Here is a 27,661-nt window from a genome sequence, read left to right as displayed (position 1 = left end):
TAAATGAATGAATGAATGAACTAATTCAGTGGTCTCAAATCCATACCCTCATTGTCTCCATTCTCTACAGCTCTGTTAGTAAAGGCTTCCATCTTGTGTCTGAAACAGTATAATCTCCCTGCAAATTCTTGTCTCCTTAATCTAAACCATTCTATACACACCACTGCAAAGTTATTTGTTCTAGAGCTAAATATTAATGATATCACTCCCAGGATTCCTAATTATCCAAACCTGGGTTCTATTGTTAGGTTCATACATTTTTTAAAAAATTTATCTTTATTGTTGAAAGATGTTAGGTTCATACTGAATGTACTCCCCAACTTCATATATACATCTCTCACTGAAGTCCTCTCATGTTTCTGAACACATGCCTTTTCCTCTACCCTCCTGCCTTCGGCTTGGGCTATTTTCTCTGCCTGTGTCTTCCTATTCTGCACATTTTACCCCTCCCCTAGGAAATCTTCATCGATCCGCTAACCTTCATGATTTCAGATTCTAGAGCTTCACATTACGAGGCACTCATATTACTTATCACTTGTCACCTTTTATTATAATTATGTACATTATTTCTTCTATTAAATTGCAATCATGAATTTTATAATTCATCTCTCAGTAGCATCCAAATACAGAATATTATGCACTGACTTAACTAGAATTTTATATAGTTTTACAAGATCACTGAAATAAATATTTATGATACATGAAAGACACTCAATGGGCCCAGGTATTTATTATAACAAATGTGTTCATATTGTGATAATTCTTTGAACTATACTCTTATTTGTGCACTTTCTGCATACATGTGATATTTCAAAAACCTGCCCCTTTTTTTTAAGCTGAAGATGAATTTTTCAACTTACTGTTGTACTTGATGGCTGCAGTTTGCACTCGTGAAGCTAACAATCATCTGCAGTTTTTCAGTTGCATAGTTCACAAACTGCTGTTTAAAAGCTCTCTCCTTGGCTCGGGTGGTCCAGGCCAGCCTTTCATAAAGATACAAAGCTCCATACATACTTAATGAGACAGATATGAGTTTCCAGCCTACAGTTTTCCAAATCTGCAAAATAAATTTACAGTTTACTTTGAGAAAGAAAAACACTGCTGGGGAGACTGTATTCAAAGGAGACTGTACTACAGGTCTTTGAGTCAGATCCATTTTTAAATAATTTATATTCCTTCTCTATGAGAATCTGAAGTTATCAGAAATCAAACAAGCTGAAAAAGGAGTAGCATATAAATATCAGGCAAGAAGTTTTATAACCTCCTAGACATTTGGTGAGTTGACTCAATGTATCTTGAAAAAGGAGGTTAATTTCTTTTAGGTCAGAGGTTTCAAAAACCAAAACATGTAAATTGATGCTGTTAATGATATGAATTTTTTAACATATAAAAACTACTAAAAAGTAACCTGTAGTACTTTAAGGCAGATCCCTTTGGTATTCAGAGAACCTGGATCATTCTTGTTATTCCATTCTTGTTAATATCATTTTTGTGTGTGCTGTGATGGGAATATAGTTGGAAAGCACTGTTTTAAGGACCAGCTAGTTGGTGGTATTTCTTTCCTAAGGTGTATTTTTATAAAATTTATATTGTGGTAATAATTTCACTATATATATATGAAATTGTTATGCTATCCACCTAAAACTAATACAATGTTCTGTGTCAATTATATTTCAATTTAAAAATAAATATTTAAAAAATTTAAGATGAGGCTTGTGTAACTCTTCTTAATTCACTAATTTTAATCTATAACTTTTCACGTCATTTTACAGATCCTGAAAATAGAAAGAAGTAAATATACCTTTCTCTTTGTGATCTAGCAAAAAGCTTTGCAAAAATTTCAGTTTTCATTATAATAAAAAGTACTCTTTCTTACCACTCCTCCAACAACGATAATGCCCATAGACGTTCTAGATGTAAGAGAAGCTAATGCTGTTATTAAGGTAACCATGATTTCTTCCTGTGATGCATTATCTGGTGTTGCTGGATTGGTGGTAGCAGTGGGAGTAGAAGCTAGAGATCTGGGGAGCTAATAACATTGAGGGGGAAAAAGAAAGATTACAGTTAAACAACTACAAATGGAATAAAATAAATTCTATTGCATCTTTTAAAATTATAGTAGTAAATCAATGTAAAGAACAATTCCAAATAATGAGTTTACCATAAATACATGAAGAAAATAAAAATGGTGTGAAACTTATTTTCTATAACATAATTTTCTGTGACCTAGATATTGTAAAGAATAATGAATTTTCAATGAGTCTACCTGTTAACAGTAGGCCCTCAACTCTTAAGACAAATTAAAATTGTATTTTTAAAAAATTCTCACACCAGAAACACAATCCTTTAAAAAAAAGTTGGACTTCAAAATTAAAACTTTCACATTTAAAAATACATCACAAGAGCCCTGGCCGGATGGTTTGGTTGGTTGGAGCACCATCTTGTACACCAAAAGGTTGCAGGTTCAATCCCCTGTCAGGGCATGTACCAGAGGCAACTGATTGATGTGTCTGTCTCACACTGATGTTCTGTCTCTCTCTCTCTCTCTCTCTCTCCACCTCCACCCCCCTTCTCTCTCTCTAAAATCAATAAACATACCCTTGGGTGAGGAGTAAAAAAAAATATATATATATATATCATAAGAAAATTCAAAGATAAGCCACTGACTAGAAGAACATATTTAGAAACCATATATCTAATAAAGGACTTGTATCTAGAATATATAAAGAACTACAAGTCGGTAAGAAGCCAAATAACCAATTACAAATTGGGCAAATGATTTCAATAGACATTTTATAAAATAAAATACATGAATGGCTAAAAGCACATGAAAAGATGTTCAAAATCATTAGTTATTAGGGAAATACAATCAGTGAAGTGGCATCTCATACAAACTACAATGAGATACCACTTCACAAGCACTAGGAATAAAAAAGACAGATAACAAGTCTGGATAAGAATGTTGAGAAACAGAGAACCTTAACATTGCTGGTGGGAATGTGAAACAGTACAGCCACTCTGGAAAACATGTTGACAGTTCTTCAGAAAATTAAACATGAATTTGCCCACAGTCCAGCAATTTCACTACTAGGTATATACTCAAGACAAGTGAAAACAGATGTCCACATAAAAAACAGAATATGAGTGCTCATAGCATCATTACTCATAATAGCCAAAAAATACAAACAACTCAAATGTCTACCAACTGGTACCTGGATAAATAAAATGTGTGATATATAAAATGGAATATTATTCAGCCATAAAAAGGAATGAAGTACTAATATATACTATAGTATTTGTGCACAACAATGATGAACTTTGAAAACATTTTGCTAAGTGAAAGAAGCCAGTCATAAAGGGACACATTTTTTAAAATTCCATTTATAGGAAACATCCAGAAAGGGCAAAAGAATGGATAGCTACAGAAAACTGACTAGCAGTGGGGCTGAAGGTGGGAATGATTGACACAAACGGGGACAAGAGTATCTTTGGAGTTGTCAGAAATGTTCTAAAACTGGATTGTGGTGATAAATTGTGGTGATTATAAATCTGAAAAATTATTGAATTGATAAATTTAAAAAAGTTTTTTTAAACACTTATATTAATTCCAATTTATCTTAAGTATGAAAACAAAAACCTTTAAGATGAGAAAATAAAAAAAGAGTGTTTCAATTATGAATGTAGAATGACCTACAACAGTACAGAATGAAAACTCTGGACTGCCCGGCCGGGTGTGGCTCAGCGGTTGAGCGTGGACCTGGGATCCAGGCGATTGGGGTTCGATTCCCGGTCAGGGCACATGCCCGGGTTGTGGGCTTGATCAATGACTCTCTCATCATTGATGTTTCTATCTCTCTCTCTCCCTCTCCTTTCCTCTCTCTGAAATCAATAAAGATATATTTAAAAACAACAACAACAACAACAAAAACCTCTGGACTTAGCTTTCCTTTATGCATAGTATACTTAATTCAGAAATGCTCCATGTGATAGATAGTTCACAAATATGCAAATTTCACCCAGTTAGTTCCAGTAGAGAAAATCAAATAAACAAAATAACAGGAGAATCTCAACTGGTAGAATCAAAGCCACATACCTGTGTAGTAGTACAGAAATAAACACCTGATACAAAGACTACTCAGAACAACAAAAACAAAACAAAAAAATCTGTACCTGAAAGACAGGCTCGGATAATCCTAGAAGCACCCTCTGTGCATTCGTAGGGCCCAAGAAACGATGGACAAGGGAAGACCAGCCCAAGGAAAAACGAAATACAATATCCTCTTGAAAATCTGAACATAACTTGTGGCAATTTAGGTCATAGCTAAGATCAAATTTCTTGCAAGGAATTAGTGTATGTAGTTTATTCTGTACACCAGCTGGAAGTAATGGCTTCAAATTTTCTAGAAAGAATAAAATTAGGACATTTCTTTAAAAAAACAATAGTAAATAATGTTTCATATTTTATAAAATACCTAAAGGAAAAAAAATCCTTTACCAACAAAATAAAGAAAATACTGCACATGAACTTGTAGACATAAATATTACCAATAATTTCTTGTTGGGATTGAAGCATCGAAGCGTTGACTTCATTGGTGCACCGATCAGCCAAATTTCTTCCCATACCATCTTCTATGTGCTTATTTAACTCCTGTGAAAAACAGTAAATGTCCACATTATTTTCTCTCTAGAATAGAAGCAGTTTTATAAAAACTTTAAAAATGTAGTAAGCACTAAAAATGATCTTGTTCTAAGAGGATAACTTTTCTGTGAACTTTGTATACAAGGTAGTTTTTACATTTATTACAAGAGTTCACAAGTGATGTTAACAGGTCAGTGTTGTGTACTGACTGCTATAAAGATACTAAAATAAACCACTATGTAAGAATGTAGAATAAGGTGAGGGAACTATCTGAATAACTTTTAACTACAATTTAACTTACATTTTTATATATTTTCAATACACTTGGAGTAGGATGAAACTCAGAACAAAATTCATCAACCAAAACAGAGAGTCGACAAATTTCATCTGTCATTGCACATGAAACCTGAAAATATGAAAAGAAAAAAAAAAAGAGTAAAAAAATTAAGATCATCAACCACTTAAAAAAATCAAACTGAAAAAAACTTAATAAAATATTCCTTTAAGGCAACAGGGATAACATTTTTAACATTATCAAAAATATTTCCATTTCCAGTTTTTTAATCATAAAGTTACTCTTACCCACCTTGTTTGCCACCTCCTCTGTAACCTCCTTAATTTTCTTCTTAACATCCATTGTCAAAAGGTTCATCTGGTTTCGGATAAAGTCTAGTCTATCAATGTGGTCTTCCCTCTCTTCCAGTGAATAAACCCTATTATAGTATGAAGAGTAATTAATATTCAGGGGATATTAAAGTCTCAAAACAATTAAGCAAGGGCATTCAATTATGTACTGAACCATCTGTTAGCATGATAGAAAAACCTCATATTCCAACATAAAAAATGATTCAAATAGTATTTCATTTATAAAATACTTTATAGATGATTGAATATAAACTTTCTCTGCCCATGTGTCACCTGAATCCCACCAAAGGATTAGTAAGAATTCTAAGTCTCCAAACACTTTACAGATATGAACAGAACTCAATACTGACTTTAATAAATAAGGGACAGCAAATGGCATCCTTTAAGCCAAACCCAGCACCTGGTAATTTTTGTTAAAGTATGATTGGAATATAGCTAGGCTCATTCATGTACCTATTGCCTACATGCCTGCTTTTGCTCTAAACTGCAGAACTGAGTAGTTGCAAGAGACAATATGGCCCACAAAGCCTAGAATATTTTCTCTCTGGCCTTTATAGAAAATATGTCAGTCTGTAGATGATGTAGGGAAAAAAAGACCTGAAATCCTTTTAAGAGCATCTTTAACAAAGAGTTTCTAAGACACTATGATTATACAAACCATCCTCAAATCACATCATCTTTGTGCCATGTTTAGTTCAATGTCCTATATTTTTAAAAATTAATAAGGTCAATCCAGCAGACCAAATACTTTGGCAACTATAATAAAGCAATTGAGCTGAAAGGGACATAAATGGCAATACAATCTCATTATACAGAAATAGTGCACACAGCCTGAACTGAAATCAGACTCTGGGGTCTCACCCTTTTGTTTTATATGCTGGAAATTCTCTAATTTTTTAGGTAATACATTCTTGCAAACGTGTCAAAATTAAGCAATAGACTTAAATATGAGAGTTGCTGTTCCCAGCAATATCAAATACAGTTAAAATTCCCAATTACATGTCACCTTGGACTTAATCTTTAATGCTTGCTATCCTTCTTTTGATTGGCTTAAGCTCATTAAAGGTTCAGCTGAGGCTTAACATCATCATATTTGTCACATCTAATAACATCCTGATCATTGTTTCAAAGTATCAAGGTTGTGACAACTACCCTTTTCTTTGATAGTGTTGCCATTTTCATGCATTCAATTTTCATTTCTATAAAGTAGTAAGTGGAATAAAATAGTGCAGTACAGTATGACATACAGGGTAGTGCTTACCAAAATGACTTTCTGGCTGGCAGGTAATATTACCTTGTTTGTTTGCCAGCTGATAAAAAACCACCACTGGCATAAAAAAGTGATTTCAAGGGATCACTGTATGATATCTGAAAGATGGGTCATGGGTTGAATGTAAAAAGGAGGGTCACCTGCTTTGCATTTCAAGAAATTTAGCTTAAAAAAATCCTTCTTCCACTGCTTTACAGACATTTTAAACCCAGTAAACATTTTAAAACCACAACTCACACACAATACTGATCCAGGGAATGCAAACGATGTGTTCAAAAAATAAATAGAAGAAATATTTACATTTAATATTCATTTAAAAACATGCAAGTAGATGCGAGCTAAACCCACAAGGCTGACTTTAGCAGGAAAAGTATTTATAATGTAACAATTTAAAATCCTAGTTTAAGGAATTCATACTGACACAAAAACTTATTTTTTTTTGCAATAAATGCATTCATACCTTTTCTCTGCTGCTGCCACGTTTATTGAATCCATTATGTCTTGCACAGTATCTAATATCTGTTTAGCTCTGATAGTGTGCTGTTCAAACTTTGTTTTCACTGCTGACTGCGAGATACACTCCTGCGAGGGGCCCAAGCCATAACACATTACTGTAATTCCATCCCAACAGTTTTAGGAATTTAAACACAAAAACTTGCTGTTTATAACTTTAAACAAAACAGAAATTAGGAAAGAAAATAAATGCATGATAAACACAACTTAAAATTACAAAGGTTAAAAAAATTACAAAGATGCAAAAGTAAAAAGGGCTTTCAAACAGCAAGTTCAAATCTTTGTGTAATTTTACACAGTAATGTGCAATGGTTTTCACTATATTATTTTTTAAAATGAATAAATAACAGGGTACCAGTTTCAGTGTTAAAAAAGGTTTTCTTTTATAATTACTAACTTTATTATCACCTTTAATCTACTTCTAGTCTATATTTTTCTCATACTTGCAACAGATGCCCTAATAAAGTTCTTGGATTGTGAATTAGAATTCTACCATGCTAAAAAATTAGTTGAATGCTATGATTCACATACGGTTACTATAAAGGACTTTTGCAGATTAAAATTTGGAAAATTTGAAAAATACTCTTTAATAACAACCAACCTAATATTTTAAATTGTATATAGAAAAAGTCAACAACTATTTCAAAAATAATCCTGTTATTGCCATTGATCTACAGTGATGCCCTATCTCATTTGTTTTACCTTTAAGCCAAATGCACCTCACAACTTGTTAATAGTTGTACAAATCAGACTTTCATGACCAGTGTTTTTTTAAATAGAAGAGAATACATCAGAATGTATCACATATAGTGATAGATGTTTGTGAAATTTTAGTTTCAATTTTAATATATGTGCATACTACTTGTTATTTAAAATATTTATGGTATGTTTGCAAAATCATTAAATTAAATCAGCCTTTCATATTTACTTCACAGAAATTAAAACTCTGGCCCTGGCCAGCTTGGCTCAGTGGTCAGAGCGTCAGCCTGCCGACTGAAGGGCCCAGGTTTGATTAAGTTCGTCTGGGTCACAACTACAATAGATGTTTTGTAGGCCATGTTTATTTTCTTTGATGAATTTTTAAAAATTAGGGATATACGCCAACTCCAATATTTTTTTTGAATTCACCTTTTTTAACCTCTTTGTGTGTGTGTGTGTGTGTGTGTATATATATATATATATATATATATATATATATATAACTAGTACAAAATTGTGGTTATTACTTCCTAAAGTTATCACTATCCTTCATTAAAATAGCTTTCAGGATTTAGCCCTGGCTGGCGTGGCTCAGTTGAGCATCGTCCCAAGCATTAAAAAGCTGTTAGTTCGATTCTTGTTCAGGACACATGCCCTGGTTGTGGGCTCAATCCCCTGGCAGGGGGTGTGCAGGAGGTGGCGAATCTCTAAAAATCAATTAAAAAAAAGTTTTCAGGATTTAAAGGTACTCATTTAATACTCTAGTCCTATATAGTATATTATCTTGAAATCAATATGTTACACATTCATTCAATGTACTATTTATAACCTATGCTTAGCCTTCAGGTCTCTAAAATGGTCATTTGTTCATTTCTTTAAGACTTAAAATCTCCTCTGCCACTTTAGTTGCCTTCTTCAGTGTTTTTTTGAGGTATAGAACACACAACAAAAATCATCTCTTTAGCTGTAAGCACATGAGGATAATTCATTTTAGTTAACAGTTTATAAAGCTTTAACCCAGAGACCGTTACTCTCTTCCATTGCATAGCCTCACTTTTGCTGATGGTTAAGTTCATTTATACATACTCCATATCACTAATCCTGAGGGGACTGGTAGTAGGAAGTGAGAGCATTACTATTCAGTACATGCCAAAGCAAAAACCACCAGTAACTACACAGTATTAAACATTTAAAGTGTAAACTGCTATTTTTAACAGCCAAAACTTGTTTTACTTTAAATAACTGTCTCATAAATTGCCATATTAACCTCCACAAAAACTATAATAAAAGTATTAAAATGTTTTTAAAAGGAAAAAACAGTTAAAAGAAATTCTATGTTCCTCGATGAAGCAGATCTAGAAATCAGCAATGAAGACTTCAATTTATAGATAACAGCACAGTACTAGAGCTAGACTAGACAGGAAAAAAAACTTCCAAAAGTTATTAGGCAATACAAAAGTTACTTCTTGATTAAAAAATATACAATGATGAATAAGTATAGAGAAGAAAACAGGCAATCTTCTAATAAAAAGTATCCCACAATGGTTTTCCCACTGATGATAAAAATATTGAGTCAACCTGCAAAAGAAATACTCTATTATACTGAATTATTTCTCAAAACATTTCATAGACTAATGCTTTTGAATTTCATGGGAAATATATTTATCAGGAACTCCAATTTTCCAAGGAGAAGTTCAAAATACTACATGAAAACAATTTAATTTCCATCTTGCCAAGGTATCCTTTAGGCTGTTTTACAACTTATTAAAGATTTAGAACCAAAACAATAATCATATCTCAAGATAGTTTTCTGATTTTCTAAAAACACCTAAAGAAGCCAGCTGGTAAGTAATCACACATAGCTACACAAGTAAATATTTACATGTAATTAAAACATAAAATGAACTTGTCAAGACCCCCTTGATAATAGACTCCAAAAACTCAATAACATACTACTCACCACTCTCAACTTATTTTGAAATATTTTTAAATGACAAGAAAGTGTAAGAAAGAACACCAATATAATATACCTTTCAAGTAAATATACCAAATGTTAACATTCAGCCTCATTTGTTTACTTTTCCTACTCTGGCTCTCCATACAGATATATAGTTATGTCTATATAGAGAAATATATGTATTTGTATATATTCCTGTGTGTGTGCACATATTCCTGTTGAATGATCTGACAGTTCACTGTAGCCACCACAACCTTACTACTAAATACATTAACACGTCTACTACAGATCCATGAAACAATTATTGTATTCAGAACATTTATCACTGGGACAATACTATTAACCTAACACAAAGTTCATTTTCAAATTTTACCAGTTATCCCAGGAATGTTCTTTACAACAAATTCACTGACATTTTACAGAAGAATTATTTTATATCTTTTTTCCCATCATACAACCAACATTATTAAAAAGTTATGGCCAGCCCAGCTGGGCACAGCTCAGCGGTTGAGCGTCGACCTAGGATCTAGGCGATCAGGGTTTGATTCCCGGTCAGGGCACATGCCCGGGTTGCGGGTGCAGCCAATCAATGACTCTCTCATCATTGATGTTTCTCTCTCTCTCTCCCCCTCTCCTTTCCTCTCCCTGAAGTCAATAAAGATATATTTTTAAAAAAAAGAAAAAAAGAAGTTAATGGCCAAATAACTGAGCATAAGATTTAGATTTCTCAATGGCTTGTAGAATATACACCTATCCAAATATAAATTGAAAACAGAAATCAAGCATATTAATAGAATTAATGTTGATTTTTTTTTTTTTTAAATATACCTTTATTGATTTCAGAGAGAGAAAGGGAGAGGAAGAGATAAAAATATCAATGATGAGAGTGTCATTGATCGGCTGCCTCCTGCACGCCCCCAACTGGGGATTGAGCCTGCAGCCCGGGCATGTGCCCTGACCGGTAACCGAACCAAGATCTCCTGGATCCTAGGTCAATGCTCAACTGCTGAGCCACACCCGACTGGGCAATGTTGATGTTCTTGATTGATTTTACTTGATTTAATTTGGTACTCTATGTTTGCTCATTAATATTTAGTTCCTTTGAACAAAATTAATCTCAAAGAAGTCCATGGCAAAGATCAGACTGTTCAATAAAAATGATGAATTTGGCATAATTTTTCTTTTCACAAAAATCATAAGACTACAAAAGTGGAAATTTTTAAAATGAAGACAAAATGTGTATAAAATCCATATTCTGTGAGCACAATGCAAAGAAACCAAAAGACTGATAAACAAAAGTTGGATAAAAAGAAAATCTGAATTTTAACTCCTGTGTTAAATAGGATATTCTAAAAACTATAGTTAAAAATAAACAATGAAGAGCCCGACGGGGCATGACTCAGTGGTTGAGAGTTCACCTGGGATCCAGGTGATCAGGGTTCGATTCCCGGTCAGGGCACATGTCCAGGTTTCGCACTTGATCAATGACTCTCTCATCATTGATGTTTCTATCTCTCTCTCTCCCTCTCCTTTCCTCTCTCTGAAATCAATAAGGATGTATTTAAAAATAAATAAATAAAAGATAAACAATGAAGACTAAACTGGATACTGACATCCATGAAATATGTCCAAAGTTACATTCACAGAGAAATTCACAGCCCTAAATTCTTTCTTAAAGGACAAAAAGCAGAGCACACTTTCCACCAATACTGAAGACTGCATTTCCCGGACTGGAGCTGAAACACCAAAAACATCTCCAGGAGAAGACCAGCACACACTAGTGTGGACTACTGTGGAACGGCCAAGCTGACGAGGGTCCTGGCCCCAAAGCCACCTGGCCCTGAGCAGCCTCACAGCCATGCTGTTTTCACAGTTGCTCTGTAGCACTACTGAGCTGTTCCACAGCAGTGCCATTTTCACAGCCATGCTGTATTGCCATTGAGCTGCTTGCACTAAATGAAGTTTCCTTCTTCAAAAAAAGAACAAAAAGCAAAAAACAATGCAACTTAAAATGCTTTGGACACTAAGGCAAAATTTTTGGCCCATCTGATTATTTTAGATAAATTCAAATTATTTCTATCTGATTCTTATTTTATTATTATTTTTTATAGCAATGCCTTTAAAAAAAAAGATTTTTATTTCAAAGAGAAGAAGGGAGAGGGAGAGAGAGAGAAACATCAATGATGAGAGAGTCATTGATCAGCTGCCTCCTGCACGACCCTTGCTGGGGATCGAGCCCGAAACCTGGGCATGTGCCCTGACCAGGAATCAAACCACAGTCTCCTGGATCATAGGTTGATGCTCAATTGCTAAGCCACGATGGTGGGGCTATCTGATTCTCAGTTTAGATCTATAATAGTTTCAATTAAACAAAAGTTTCAAATTCTAAATCCTGACATTCTCCATGAGTTTATTTAAAAGCTCATAAGTAGTTTTTTTCTGCATATAATTTTTAGGTTTCCAAGCGAACTTTTACAATAAGAAAAGTAAACTGCCTGGCTGGTGTGGCTCAGCAGTTGAGCATCAACCTATGATCCAGGAGAACGCGGTTTGATTCCTGGTCAGGGCACATGCCAGGGTTGCAGGCTCAATCCCCAGGGTGGGGCATGCAGGAGGCAGCCAGTCAATGACTCTCTCATCATTGATACATATATATATATATAAAATATATATCTTTATTGATTTCAGAGAGAGGGAAGGAGGGGGAAAGAGAGAGACAGAAACATCAATGATGAGAGAGTCATTGATCGAGCCTGCAACCCAGGCATGTGCCCTGACCGGGAATCAAACCCTGATCGCCTGGATCCTAGGTCAACGCTCAACCGCTGAGCCACGCCCGGCTGGGCTCATCATTGATATTTCTATCTCTCTCTCTCCCCCTCTCTCTGAAATCAATAAAGATATATTAAAAAAAAAAAAAAAAAGTAAACTGCCCCAGCCTGTGTAGCTCAGCGGTTAGAGTGTCCGCCCACAGACCAAAGGGTCGAGGGTTGGATTCCCACAATTCCTGGTCAAAGGCATGTACCTGGAGATTCCATGTACCTGGCCCCAGTTGGGGCTCGTGTGGGAGGCAACCAATCATTGTGACTGTTGCTCTCTCACATGTATGTTTCTCTCTTTCTCTATCCCCCACCCTTCACTGTCTCTAAAAATCAATGGAAAAATATCCTCAGGTAAGGATTAACAACAACAACAAAAAACAAAAACAAAAACAAGTAAATTGTCAATTTCCTCCTACAAACATAAAAAAGAATAGCTCCTAAATCTGTTTATTGTAATCAGTTGGAAAGCTCTGAATACATACAGATTCCTAGGTACATCCTAGCCCCACTGGATCAGTCTCTGGAATAGGTCAGGAATCTGCAGATCTCTAAAGCACCTCATGTGATTCACAAGATCAGCCAGGTTTGGGAACCTGTGCTCTATAGTACATCTTTAATTCTTCTCATCCTCACCTCTTCAAGGAGCTGTTTTTGGGAGAGCAAAACTGTACCAGAAACCAATATAAATGTGTAAGAGAATAGTATATAGTTTGGTAGGAGAAAACAGTGACAAAAGGGAAAGGGAAGGGAAGGGAAGGAAAGGAATGGGAAGAAGGAAAAGGTCAATAAATAAGGAAAGACGAAGGAAACAGAACAATAGATCCTCTCCCCAATATTTTCCCCATGGATAGAATAACAAGAGCATTAAATCTCAAAAGCAAAAGGGAAAGAAAATAGACAGCACTGGTCTTTCAGTAACTGAGACTTCACGTATCCTATGGCCTAACTTGAGAGGATATCTTCTAATATCCCAGGGGTCTCTGAACAATTAGAGAGATCCTACCAAGATAGCTGGTAGTGGGTTTTTTTTTTAAACACTTCTTCTTCACCTACCTAATCATCTTTCTGCCTCTAACCAAATTAAAGATGGTGGATAGTGAACAAATATTTAATTCTGCCTAGTACATTCGACATTCATGTCAACATTAAGGCAGTTACTACTTATAAGGAAGAGTAACTACAGATGAAGTTTTTCAGTTCTGCAGTCTGTGTTCATTCTTGGGTGAGGATATGCAATCCAGGCAGAGCTAGATTAACTAGGGCTAAATAAGAGTTTAGATGTCTTTTAACATTTATGTCTTTTAACATCTAAGGAATTTTTCAGTCAAATGCAGGATAAATTTTATTGTCTCTGAATAAAACACCTACACCAAGACACAAAGTATCCTCCCTCCTCAATGCTGCATACACATTAGCCATATGTGTGTCTCAGCAATTCCTACCAGATTCCTAAAGTACAGATCTTTATTTTTGTATTCATTCATGTGTTTAGGGCATATAGCATAAAATGTGGAGAATTAACAGGTGGCAACACAGTTTAGAAAAGTAATACAATTTCATCAAATGCCATCAACTATGTTCTATCTCTCTCTATAAATGCTATGGTACAAAAGAAAAAAAGACGATCTTCACTTTGCTCTATTATCCATTCCAACAGCAACTGCATTTGATTAGTCTCGCCCCAAATTACTCAATATAGAGAACTTCCCTCAATGCACAACACAAGAAATATTAGAAAGTAGTTTCTCATTTAAACGCAAATGCATAAGAAAAAAGAATAAGAAAGAAATTAGAATCTTTAATTCTTAATTCTTACGGATCATCTATTTTGCAGGGACTTCCACTCTTCAAACTTTCCTTGTTTCACTTGCTATGTAACTTTACTAAATAACAGTATGGTTATTAACAAAGATAAATAGTGAAAATAGATTATGATCACTCTCCATCCAATGTCAGAGTTTTATATTAGCCAACACATTCAAAAAATTCCTACCTCAAAGATTTGTTCAAAATTCTGAAACTCCTGTAATCTTGCCTGAAATCCTTCAGCAAGTGCCCCACCTGTAACAGTTAGGTGAAGATTTTAAGACCTAGTATATATAGTGAGGTAGGATTTCTGGAATGCCATTTTTATAATCTTTACTTATATTTTAAAAGGGAATCTATAATGAATACACACCACCTTCTGGCATCCCCTGTGCTTTGTGCATTCTAGCACTAAGAACTTCCTTTGCGGAAACGAAGAAAATACGGTTCTGTGCTTCTGAAGGATCCACAACTTTGAGTTCCTCCACCAAAAAATGTAGGCATCTTTCTGTGTGCTGTCTGCGTACCTAGAGCAAAACCAGGTATTAAAAGAATTCTAATAATTAGACAAATATAACTATAACCAATAGCTATAGACCTAAACTCCATTTGTAGTGATATCATAGCAATAGTTCTCATATACTTAACAAATTTTAATTATACTTCTAATAATTAAAGTTTGATATTTGCTGACAGGAAATTTCTGTCTCTTAACCTAAAGTAATGATTCTTCCTTTAAACATTTAATTTAAAATTCTGATAGACCATCAAATATTACACAGCTATTATAAAACACATCGTAGACAGACATTAGTACTTAATGGCATGGGAAGACATTCCTAATTCTGTATTAAGGATGTACATGATTATACAACAACAACAAAATGAAGTATATATGTGTGTGTCTATATATATATATAAATTAATAGGTAACATGCAGGCCAACACCTACAAAAATGAGTGGCTGAGTGGCATTTTTATTTCTTGCTTATACTTTTCTTATCTTCCACAATGAAGCTATTAATACCTTTGAAACCAGGAAATAAGTGCTACAATAAATTTGCTACAATGAAGCTATTTTTATTTTGAAGTCAGGACATAAAAAGTGTATTTCTCTTCTTAAAAACACTGGGAATTAAAGTTGGGGAGAATGCATTAGGTAGGGATTAGAGTTGCAATGTTAGGTTTAAGATTAGTGCCTGGGTATTAAAACGAGGACTAAGGGTTAGAATTAGTTAGGGTTTGGTAGTAGCCTTTAGCATTATGGCTATGATAAGAAATCCCTATTTTAATATTTAATAAAATTAAGCTACCTAAGAATAGAAAAAAACTATCTGTGGGTGATACTTCCTAATTCTCTGATTATTAAATAAGACCCCAATTTGAAAGAGTGTGATTATAAAACAAGAGTTAATAATACCAGAATATAAAGCTTCAAATTAAGCAAAATTCTAATTTTGGGTGTGTGAGGTACAATGAAAGCAAATACTCTAACATGTGAACCATAGTGGAATAATGTAAATTTTAGCCCTGGCAAATGGGGGATTTGGCCCCCAGTTGGGGTTCATAAGGGAGGCAATGACCAATGTTTCTCTCTGTCTTTCCCTCTCCCTTCCTCTCTCTAAAATCAATAAAAACATATTTAAAAAATAGTGTAAATTTTAATTTTTTATGTGTTTATATATATTTTTTACAATAAACATACTATTAATATCAGAAAAAGTAGTGTCAAGCAAATTAAATAAACATTATTTATAGACCAAATGCCAGATACTCTATTCTTTTCCATTTTTTATTTTTTTAATCCTCACCTGAGGACATGTTCACTGATTTTGAGAGAGAGGGGAAGGGAGAAAGAGAGAAACATCGCTGTGAGAGAAAAACATTGATCAGTTGCCTCCCACACCCATCCTGACCAGGGCCAGGGATCAAGCCCACAACCTAGGTATGTGCCCTGACCAGGAATCGAACCTGAAACCATTCTGTGTATGGACTGCAACCAACTAAGCTATACCAACCAGGGCTCTATTTTTTTTAAAAAAAGTTTCTAAAACCACCAGCATGACTAAAATACCAAGTGTTGGTGAGGACATAAATCATGTGAAACTCTCAATCAGCTGATGGGAGTATAAACTGGTATAAGGACTTTAGAAAACTCTTGGGCTGTGTTTACTAAAACAGCATATTCTTAAGCTGTAATCCAGAGATTCTACTCCTAGATACTCATGGATTACTGAGCTCTGCATCATTAACATTTTGAGTCAGGTAAGTCTATGGTTGGGGGGGGCTATTCTGTGATTTAGTCTCATTATCTTTAGCCTCTACCCTCTAGATGTCAGTAGCACATTCCCTCAGTTGTGACAACAAAATGTCTTCAGACATGGCTAAATATTCCTTGGGCTCAAAACTGCCCAACCCCTCACATTGAGAACCATAGGTATATACTCAAAAGACATACATACCTATGTGTTACGAAAGGACATATATAAGAATATGCACAGCACCATTATCCAAATAAGTAAATACAGGTAGTTTACCCATATGCCCATCACTAGCAGAATGAATAAATCAATGGTAGTCAATCACAGGATGAAACACTATATAGCAGTGAGACTGCTCTTCAACTGTGCACAACAGTGTGACTGCGTATCACAAATAATGTTGAACAAAAGAAACCTGACCAAAAAAGTAGATACGATATGACTCTATTACATAAAGTTGAGCAACTGGAAATATCAGTCTAGGATGTTAAAAGTCCTAAGTGATTATCCTTGGGAGAAAGAATAGAGGATGGAAGAGAGGGATCCTGGGGTGTGATGTTCTGCTTTTTGATCTGGATCTGTGCAAATTTGTAAATTTAACTGAGCTGGATATTTATGATTTGTACACTTTTCTAGTATGTCATACTTCAATTAAAAAATTAAAACAAAGAAAACAGAAGCTTCAAGATCTAAAATGATTAGATAGTACTTTTATAAAACAATTTTTCTTCAAAGTAGCTTAACACTTGTCTATATCAAATACTGACTACATATTTCCTATAATTATATTTTCTCAAGTGAGAGAAGAACTGCTGCTTATCATGTGCTTTACTACAGGAATACAGTTTCCTCAGATAACAATGTACATGACTACATTTCAAATATTCAGGGGGGAAAAAACTTACATCTTCCATATATTCTGGCTCTGATGCAGAGGCGTCCCAACGATTATTCAGAATGAAAACATTAGGCTTGGAAAGTCGCTCATTTACCTTGTGAAAAAACTGTTTTTCCTAAAAAACATAAAATGGCCAAGAGTATGCTCACTTTTAAAAGCAATTTTTATATTTCTATTTATAATTGAGGCTTTCTTGTAATCTAAAATTTGGAACCATTTAGACAACAGTGATAAACACCCATTGATGAAGGATCCCAAAGCACTACAAGCATTAAATTTTTCTAAGATGAGAAAATTAAAACATAAAAGAGGAAAAGTGAAGATTTTCCTGCTCCTGCCATAAGTCTTTTTGGAAATTCAATTTAACAAATATTTTATCTGTTTCTGCTATATATAGGACATAAAAGGTATTGCTGTATGACAGTCCAAATTTTCAAAAAGCTACCTCCAATCTCTTTTAAGATTTAGACTAAGACCCATGTATATCACATCATAATAAACAATAGAGAAAGGTATGTGCCAAAAATACTATAAATAAATGCTTGGACTATTCAAAGGAGGGTGACACCATATCTAGTTGAAATGATGAAAAGCTCCATAAAAAAGGAAGTGGTGATAAAGATGGGCTTGAAAGTACTGACAACAGGGCTTTTTGAAATGAAAAGTTCAAAGGAGGGAAGAATTATGGGCAAAGTACAGCATAAACAAAGGTACCAAAGTCAGAACATAAAGTTTGTTTATCCAACACCTCAATAACGGAGTTATTGTAACACAGATTTTAAATAAACATTTATCTATTTTTTATACCATCAGGTTATAAACGACTGTCAATGTTGTCACAGCAGCCTGCTCTATGTGGTACAGATTGTTTGTAGGGGCTATTGGTCATACAAGCATTAATAACGTTTCGACAAAGCAAAGGTCTTGCTGGTAACACCTAGGTTATAATGGCATTTGACCATTTGTATGCTTTTGATGAATAACAGCTTTTAAAAATAGTAGTATAGTTTTAGATACAGTATCAGATTATCTAAAAATCTGGAAAGTTATTTGGGATGAATCTAGAAATTTGGGATAAATAATCTAAGTTCAACAAAAGTTTAGTATATACACAAGATAAGCTAGGAAAGGGTTGAGAAAACTCTTTTAGAAAAGCCTTGCCTGCCAGATTGGCAGGTGGGGAGAGGGAGGTTTGAGGTGGTGCTGTTATACTTTATTCATGACAAGTCAGTATACTAACAATTCTGGTGCCCATTCCCTCTGAAACTGGCAAATAACCACAGTGAAGGTCAACAATACACATGCATCGTGCCTTGAACTCAAAGATTCAGTAGAAGCTAGTGCCATCAAACCCTAGGAACACTCAAGACCAGAATCAGCCCTTCTAGTCCCATGGAAACACAAACCCCTTTGTTCACCCTTGATATCAGAAGTTCTTTTAAATCCAATATTTGGATTTCCCTCACTTTTCAGAATTAAAACAGACACCATTTCATTTCCTTCCATGAATCATAATAATATGATTAAATCCTACCGTGTTCATTAATGTTGATTCAGAGTTGGCAACCAAAACAAAGACATCAGCATCTAAGCAAAACTTATCAATCCAGCTATCCAGCTCTGTAGTGACATCTGTACCTGGACTAATGGAAACAAAATAAAAATTATATAACATTTCTTAAAGACAATTTTTAAAACTTTTATGAAGTTTATAAAGTCTAAAGGATAGAATTTCTACCAGTCATCAGTATGAAGCCTAGGAGATTTACATTACTTTCTCACCTATAAGAAAGCGCTGTGGCAAGATGAGAACCTGTGCTTTAAATAATTTTCTATATTTACTCTGCTGACAAGGAACTTCCAGAGGCTATCCAATTGACAACAAATGCTAAAAAAAATTTACTAAAGACAAATAACCTCATGGCTTTTAACAAAGCAAGTAATCTCTTTTTTCTTTTAAGAAAGAATCTTTTTTTTTTTAATCCTCACATGAGGATATGTTTTCTATTGATTTATTTTAGAGAGAAAAAAGGAGGGGGGAAGGAGGGAGAGAGAGAAACATCAGTGTGAGAGAGAAACATCAATGTGAGAGAGAAACATCGACTGGTTGCCTTCGGGGGACAGGATCCGAAACCTAGGTATATGCCCTGACCAGGAATCAAACCTTCAACCTTTTGGTGTACTGGACGATGCTCCAACCAAATGAGCCACCCAGCCAGGGCAATAGTTTAATCTCTTAAATGTTTATGCTTTGGAAAGCTAAAAAGTAAGTACTAAAAAAACAAACTAGGCTAATGCATAATCAAAAATGAAGGTGCTAGCAGCTACATCCAGTACAGCTCAGAAAAGAATAGGTGCATATAAGCATAAATAATGAAAAATAAAACACCCTCTACTAGATGTAAATATAGTATACAACCTATACTATAAAAATTATAGTGCAGCTATCTATCAAGCTGGCTTGATGTGTCCTGAGACAAGATGGCAAGTTGACAGGTTGGCGCCATAGATACATTCTAACCGTGAAATAAAGCAAAATTAATTAGCTAATACTACTACATTTAAACCACGTAGTTTTATTTCACAAGCATTTTCTCTCTCATCTGAGCTATTCCTATTGGTTCCTTGAAACAGTCTTCCAATTAAAAAGAATGCCCGTCCTCAAAAACAAAATGGGTTCCACAGAGCACTGAAATTTTAACTGAAGAAAACAAAAGAACACATCAAATTTTTTAAAAAATCATTTAACTACCTTTTTTGGTAAATGCCACTGCTTGACAGATATGCACTATCATTTTATTAAGCACCAGTGTAGTAGGATGATTTAAGATATATAAATAAATGAAGATTAGTGGAGAAGAGTTGGAAAAAAATTCCAAAAGTACTTGATTAATTCTTGAACAATAAAAAGCTACACGAACTGTCAAGAATAAATTCATTTCTAGTTTTAAAAGTTACCTATTTAGAATTCTCTATCTAGGTATCTAGAATTAGACGACCTCTAAGGCCCAGCCACTTACACAAACTATGAAGTCAGTCTACAGAGCAACAAAGAAATAAGACAAAAGTGACTATCCTTGAAATTTCTTGTACTAGAATTAGACTGATAAATTGGCACTTTTATGATATCATTAAAATACAAAAACCAACACCTTACCTGTCCCTTAACCATGTAGAAAATAAGAACAAAGCCGCAATCAAACGTTTTAAATTTTTATGTACTACATGCTAAAGCAAGCAGCATTATTTTGTAAATACACCTTTACAAAAAGAAAACACAATTCATATGTAATTTTACCTGTCTACTAAAACCAGGTCATCTCTCAAGAGGGCACATTTTGCCTTTGGCCAAAACACATGCACAAGAGAGCCAGCTTTCAAGTCTTTGTCCATATGCAGGGCATGGGCCAGCTGATTAACTGTCTAAAGTGGGAGGAAAAGAAAAAACAAAACACTTACTTGTAATAAATTGCAATAAAAAATAAAAATACTATGATTTGGTACACTTATTTTTGCAAATATGCACAAAAAGCAGAACTTTAAATAATCTGAAATAAAACCATGCGAGAATCTTGAGAAACCTGACTTTTAAGATTACTAAATAGAAAAAAAATGGTACCCTTAAAACGGTTTACTCATACCATTCTGCAAAAATAATCAGGGCTGTAAACATTCTAAAAGCTCCCAAAATAGAACTTTGGCAATGGAATCCTATGCGGTCCCTGAAATTGATATTACATGTAGGAAAAGAAATTTATAATATATCAAGGGAAAAAAAGCAAATCAGGAAATAGCACATGATATAAAGCCATTCTGTTTAAAAATACAAAGAAACACAGATTTAACTCTACACCAAAGGGTTTCCATTGGTTTTGAGAAGTGAGTTTTGTTTGGAGTTTTTCTCTTTGTCTATTTGTACTTTCTGACTCTTCTAAGATGAATATGTATTGCTTAGAAAAGGAACAGAAGAAATGTTATTAATCAAGGAAGGGCATCAGTACATATACCTCTATGGTTCATTTGTGATTTATACCAAATTTTAAAGGGAAACATCTATTTTCAAATGGGCACAACAGTCCTGATCAAGGTTGAGGTGAATCTCCATCGTAACAATGTTAGGTAGGTTGTGTTTTTTATTGCTTTCATAAACTTTTTGATAGAATTATAAACTCTTTAGTATAAACCTTGATGCCTCACTTATAAAGTTAAAATAAAACATCTATTTACAGAACTGTGGTGAGGTTTGAGTTATTACAAGTACTTAGAACAGTTCCTGGTACACAGCAAGTGTGCAATAAAGCATTAGCTATTACTGTTGGATTTCTTTTACTAAGTTACTCAAGCATGAGCCCAAGATTCAAAGTCTACTTACACCTTAAAGCAGGCCACTACTTGAGGTAAACAAATTTAAATTTTGGAGTAGGTGAGAAAACTAAAAGTACACAAAGGAAGAGGACTGAACATAGAGTGCAGAGATTAGGAAAAAGAAATAATCACCTTAAAATATCATAGCACACTCGACTTGAGGATCTAAAGCCACAGGTAGTTTGAATTCTAATTAGCTAAAAATCTTGATTACACAATAATTGATTCCTTCATTTGTATGGTTTAAAAGTTTAAAGACATAGTTTCATAAACTTCATCTCATTCCTCATAACTAACCTGAAGGGTATTACACAGATTGAGTTTCCTGATAAAGATCAAACAGCAAACTCAATAAGAACCACACCCATGAATTCACCTACAATTTACCAAAAACTAAAGTGGCATGATCTTCAAACATTGAACTTCAGCATTTGTGGGAGAGAAATTAAGACTTAGAAAGTGACCATAGTGAGAAACAATGCCTTTACCAATAGCTCTCATTCCAGTCAACTCTTACATCCAATTTTTTTTTTTTTTAAACTGGGGCCCAGTTTTTTGTTGTGTTTTTTTTTTTAATATATCTTTATTGATTTCAGAGAGAGGACAGGAGAGGAAGGGAGAGAGAGAGAGAAACATCAATGACGAGAGAGTCATTGATTGAGCCCGCAACCCGGGCATGTGCCCTGACCGGGAATCGAACCCCGATCGCCTGGATCCCAGGTTGACGCTCAACCGCTGAGCCATGCCCGGCAGGGCACATCCAATTTTTTAAGATGAAGAAATCTAGTGGCTCTGAATCCCTTAAGAAACTTATGAAAGGTAGAGAATTGTCATTGGCTCTTATCTGATAAAGCTATATAGCATTTACTCATAAATATGCTTACTAAATACTCCGAATATAAAACAGCTTAAAGGAACAAACATGTCAAAAACAGACTGCATGGGCCCAAATTTTTAGAAGTTTTCTTTAAAAAGATTTCAGCTTTTCATTGGAACATTATTTTAAAAACTTAGTAAGTTTTTTTAAAAAATCCCCACCCTACGACATGCTTAGAGACAGGAAGGGAGAGAGAGGGAGAGGCAGAGAGACAGAGAAACATCGATCTTTTGCCTTCGGTATGTGCCCCGAGGGGTCGAATCTGAAACCTTTCAGTGCACGGGACAATGCTCAACCAACTGAGCCACTCTGGCTGGGCAAAAACTTAATAAGCTTTTAACTCTAATCTACTTATATTTTTAAGTAGACAGGGCTTCTTATCCCAGTAATTTAACTCTGAAGCAAAAGAATTTTAAAGAATTTAAAATATTAGTGACGGCTTAAAAAGCTATGAATAGATATTTTAATGGTTCTTCCATCTCCAGCACTGCAGACATCTTACGCATTTTTTAAAAAAGAACTAGGGCAGCCCTGGCTGGCATAACTCAGCAGTTAGAGCGTTGGCCTGCACAAGGAAGGGTCTCGGGTTTGATTCACAGTCAAGGGGAAGTACCTGGGTTGCAGGTTTGATCCCTGGCCCGGCTGGGGCCCATGTGGGAAGCAACCAATTGATGTGTCTCTCTCACATTGATATTTCTCTGTCTCCCCCCCCCCCAAAAAGCAATGGAAAAAATATAAAAACAAACAAACAAAACACACAAAAAACGAGGGCATTGTTTGAGATACATTACGTTGCAATAGTCAAATGCAATACCTTCACGCTCTTTTTTTCATCTGATCCTTCTGTCATAAGATAGGCTCTATCTCCATCGGTTCCTTCAACACTCAGTAAGCAATTGGTTGTATGGCCAATCCCACTAGGGAGCACTTTATCCCACAACATTGCATTGATAACAGAGCTCTTCCCACTGCTTGTCCTAAAGAATGAATATACAAAATCATGAAAAACAAAGCATAACAGTAAAACTTTGTTCTTTTACTGGGTCTAAGACTGACTTTCTAGAATTCAAATTTTGTTAAAATTTCATCAGATGGCATTTTTCATGAAAGAGTTGATAATTTGATTTACACAAATATTAGCAATGTACATTTCAGAAAGATCTAGTAGAGGAAAACAAACCCTACCTTTCTCATAAAGCTATCTTTACCTTCTCTTTCTTCACATGGTAATTTGAAATCACAGCCCCAAATTCTGTTACACTACCCAGCCCAAGATGTGGTCTAATGTCCGATGTCCTTAAATCTGGGCTGGAAATTTTTCACATCCACAGCTAATACCTATTTCTCCTTCTCAAGTAGGACAACTGAGGCATCACCTTCCAGGAGGCCTTTTCCTTCCCACTCTTACTCCACCTTAATCTGAGGTAGGGCCTCTTTAATAGACCTACCTCATCCTTGATTTTCAAAGGCCCTCAGAATTTGGTTAAGTGGGAGAAGCAATGATAAAAACATAAGCAAAAATAATAGCACCCTGTAAAACTTTTAAAGGATATAAACAGGGTGCTTTAGTAGAGAATATCTGAGAAGGAATACTTTAAATAAGAGTAAAAAGGGAAGGTTTCTAAGGTAGTAACATTTAGGATGAGATCTGAAGAAAGAGAAGGAGCCAGACATACACAGAACAAGGAAAAGAGAATTCTAGGCATAGGAAATTCCAAGTGCTAAAGCCCTAAGATGGGAAATAGCTTAGAAGACATATGAGGTTTAGTGTGTACATAAATACCCCTATTGGTACATAGCACATGATATCTGAGGAACCAAGTATGAGCCTAGTCATTTGTCTTTGCATCCCTGGTGCCTAACAGAATGCATGGTGTACAGGTAGTTAACAAATGATCCTTAAATGAATGAAGAAGTTGCAGCAGAGATCACTCTATCACTCCAGCTAGTTTCACTAAGAAATGGCACTTCCTACTCTCTCTCTGGGAGTCATGGGGCTGAGAATCTTTTCAGAAGACATACCTGATACAAGAGAAGCTTAAAAGAGTAAGTCACATATTACATTTTATCTTTATCTGTATGTCTATTCTTATAATTGACCAATTCTTAAAGACGAGCATCCTTAAAAAATAAAAATATAATTGACTTTCCTAAAGTTTCATTTTATATCAGGAGCTAAAATGAACAAATTCTCTTACATGCTAATAGCTTTACCATTTAACATAGCCAGAAACTGTTGTGGAGAGAAGGGGCAGGAATATCACTTGCTGAAACATCAGAAACAAAGCTGAGGCTATCACAGGAAAAGCTGATTTCTGGAAACTACCCTTAAGAAGAAATAATAAAGGATTACCTGCCAAAAAAGGCCACTTTCATGTGTCTCCGAGACAGCACCTCACCAATGATAGAAAGCTTGTTTTTATACCCCTTTATTTCTATCAGATCATCCTCAGTAGCTATTCGATCAAGTTCTGAATTCCTGTAGGTTGCTGCAAAATTACAATGGTATTAGAAAAAGTGATACAAGTGAATATTAAGTTAATTCTACAATGGAATACCTAAGATATGCACATATTTTGGCTCTGTTCTATATTAACATGCTGTTTGAAAAGTAAAAATGCCCATATCTGAATATTTGGTAAAAGTTAAGTGCCTCCTTGCAATGGGCCTAAGAATCCTGCCCAAAAGAATGTCAAAATTATTAAGAATTATAGGGGCCCAGTCAAAAGGGTGTATTTATTATTTATCTAGGTTTCAATAATACAAAACAGCCAACTAAGACAAAAATGTATTTCTGAACAGAGAAACTAGAATATGCACCTATTACTGTCCCATCCTGACTGGATCTTCAAATCTTGAGCTGAGATGAGGGATACACATGCCAAGAGTGAAGTTTGAATGGGCACCCCCAAGAAACAAAGATATGGTTCAAGGAGGTCTCCAAGCCAGTTACGACTTTGCTACTTTAACACTTCTGGTCTGCTACCCACAGGAATGACACAACTCATTTCACATGAAAGAGAACTGTAGAGTGAATCTCACCCTAGCCCCAACCTCCACTCCCCCAAGGATAAGAGTAACTGAAAAACCCTGGGTTTGAAAAGTAGAAAAGCCTTTCAGTTTTGTTTCTGTTTAGGATTATACATGCTTACAGTTATATGTTTATAATCTCATTTTGCAGGTAAAAACATGGAGATTCATTTGGCTATCTGAATGGTCTTAGAGACAAACAATGATACAGCTTACCCAGTACTCATGTAATTCAAATTAAGCTTTCCATTATCTCATCATACTTTTCAAGTGCATTAATAAAATATGTGTAATTTGGTGAATAAAGTTAAGACTGGCTTAAGTATAATTGCATTCACCTTTGTTTTACATTTTATTCTTGCTCTTCCTAGTTTATTTGCTTTGTCTTTTTTGTAATATTTTTCTGAGGTTCTAAAACCAGTAAAATCAAATTCAGATTTTAAAGCTGCTATTGTTCTTGTGCATCTAGGTTAACACACTAGCTCTTAGCATAGTTCATCACACAGAAGATAATACATTTAACTTCCTCTTCACTTTTTATCAACTATTTTAGAATAAAATACTATTCAAAGTCACTGTTCCAGTTCAAATTCTTTCCAAACTGTAAACATAAAGGTTCTACACCAGTACTTTTTTTTCTCATTCCAACAAAACTTGAATTGTGTCAGGTTTGGCGATAGAGACACAATAATAAGGTAGGATCCCTACCCTCATGGAGCTCAAAATCTGATGGAGGGTTAGGAGGGAAAAGGATTCTACCAACCTATCAAATGTTTCCCCACTGTCACTGGAGAAGTTTACAGAATCCCTTCCTTTTCATTGTACCCTTGAAGATCATGTGATCTTAAGAACCAGGAAAGTTTTCAACAGTTATTTCCAAGGCAATAATCCCTAGTAAGCCACTCCTATTCACCTTTGTTTGAACAGTTACATTCATTTTAGGAAAACTTTTTTTGCTCTTTCCCACAGCATCCCAGCCTCATTTGAAAGGATAAATAGGTTTGAGATCTTGGCTTAACAACTGGGTAGGGGAGGAGATAAGTATAATGGCTAACTGTGAGCTGCCTCATTTTTAGTCTGGGCATTTACTAGCCATGTGATCTTAAGCAAGTTGCTTGACTTTTCTGTGCCTTGTTTTTTTAATCTGTAAAATAAGTGTGATTAAAATTGTGCCTCAATGTTGATATAAGGATTAAATGAGCTATTAATGTTACTGAAATGAACTAATAAATACTTACAATTAAAATTAAATTTACTCAATTTAATTATACTTAAATTAAAAATATAATTTATTTTGTATAATAAATGAGTTATTAATGGTTTTTAATGTGTTATTAATATAATAAAGTGCTTAGAATAGTACCTCACATACAAGCACTTATTTCTTGGTTGTTATTAATACTATTTAATCTTCCTCCTCTGGAGGGCAGAACTGGGTTTTGTTATGGTATCTCTCATAGTATATAGCACAATGCCCCTATATATGTGTTTAGTAACTAAAGCCAAAAGAATAATGCACCTTAGTATATTTCCAACAGTAATTATTTGAAAAACTTAGAGAAACTAACCTTCAATAAAATGGGATCCTTCAATAACAAATTCCAGTAACTGGTCAAAAATTGCAGTAATTGCCTTCTTAGCCAGCACAAAGTGCTTCAGGGGAGAAGCAGTTTCTGCCATTATGTTACTGGGGAGAGAAAATAAAAAGTTAGAAATGCACAAATTAAACCGGATCACAAACACCTGCAAATTAATGCCACTTTCCAGCGACACTGACTACCCAATGAAATCATTCAACCAACTGCCAAAATCCTTTTACATAATCGTTCTTTGGAGAGAAGGGTTTTAATCAGACAATGAGAGATTCCTTTGAGTGGTA

At 34.8% G+C, this 27,661-nt stretch overlaps 1 protein-coding gene across 2 annotated transcripts in view; it reads right to left on the bottom strand.

Annotated features, from left to right (window-relative positions):
- The window catches only part of MFN1 (mitofusin 1), a 34,455-nt gene that overhangs the window by 5,801 nt on the left and 993 nt on the right, over nucleotides 1–27,661 (bottom strand). For both annotated transcript variants that reach the window (XM_081137851.1, XM_081137852.1), the window contains exons 2-16: nucleotides 27,351–27,469; nucleotides 25,106–25,241; nucleotides 23,567–23,729; nucleotides 20,809–20,933; nucleotides 19,045–19,153; nucleotides 17,518–17,625; nucleotides 14,725–14,878; nucleotides 14,539–14,606; nucleotides 7,015–7,136; nucleotides 5,226–5,352; nucleotides 4,941–5,045; nucleotides 4,546–4,648; nucleotides 4,171–4,400; nucleotides 1,877–2,029; nucleotides 861–1,057 (exon numbers count right to left, since the gene is read on the bottom strand). In XM_081137851.1, the coding sequence (XP_080993977.1) occupies nucleotides 861–1,057; nucleotides 1,877–2,029; nucleotides 4,171–4,400; nucleotides 4,546–4,648; nucleotides 4,941–5,045; nucleotides 5,226–5,352; nucleotides 7,015–7,136; nucleotides 14,539–14,606; nucleotides 14,725–14,878; nucleotides 17,518–17,625; nucleotides 19,045–19,153; nucleotides 20,809–20,933; nucleotides 23,567–23,729; nucleotides 25,106–25,241; nucleotides 27,351–27,462 (2,012 nt within the window). In that variant the 5' untranslated portion in view covers nucleotides 27,463–27,469. The remainder of the gene's footprint in view (nucleotides 1–860; nucleotides 1,058–1,876; nucleotides 2,030–4,170; nucleotides 4,401–4,545; nucleotides 4,649–4,940; nucleotides 5,046–5,225; nucleotides 5,353–7,014; nucleotides 7,137–14,538; nucleotides 14,607–14,724; nucleotides 14,879–17,517; nucleotides 17,626–19,044; nucleotides 19,154–20,808; nucleotides 20,934–23,566; nucleotides 23,730–25,105; nucleotides 25,242–27,350; nucleotides 27,470–27,661) is intronic.

This window comes from Miniopterus schreibersii, assembly GCF_964146895.1.
Source record: "Miniopterus schreibersii genome assembly, chromosome: 5".
Taxonomy (NCBI): Eukaryota; Metazoa; Chordata; class Mammalia; order Chiroptera; family Miniopteridae; genus Miniopterus; species Miniopterus schreibersii.
Note: the sequence above shows the minus strand (reverse complement) of the source record. Positions and strands in the feature narration are given on the sequence as shown.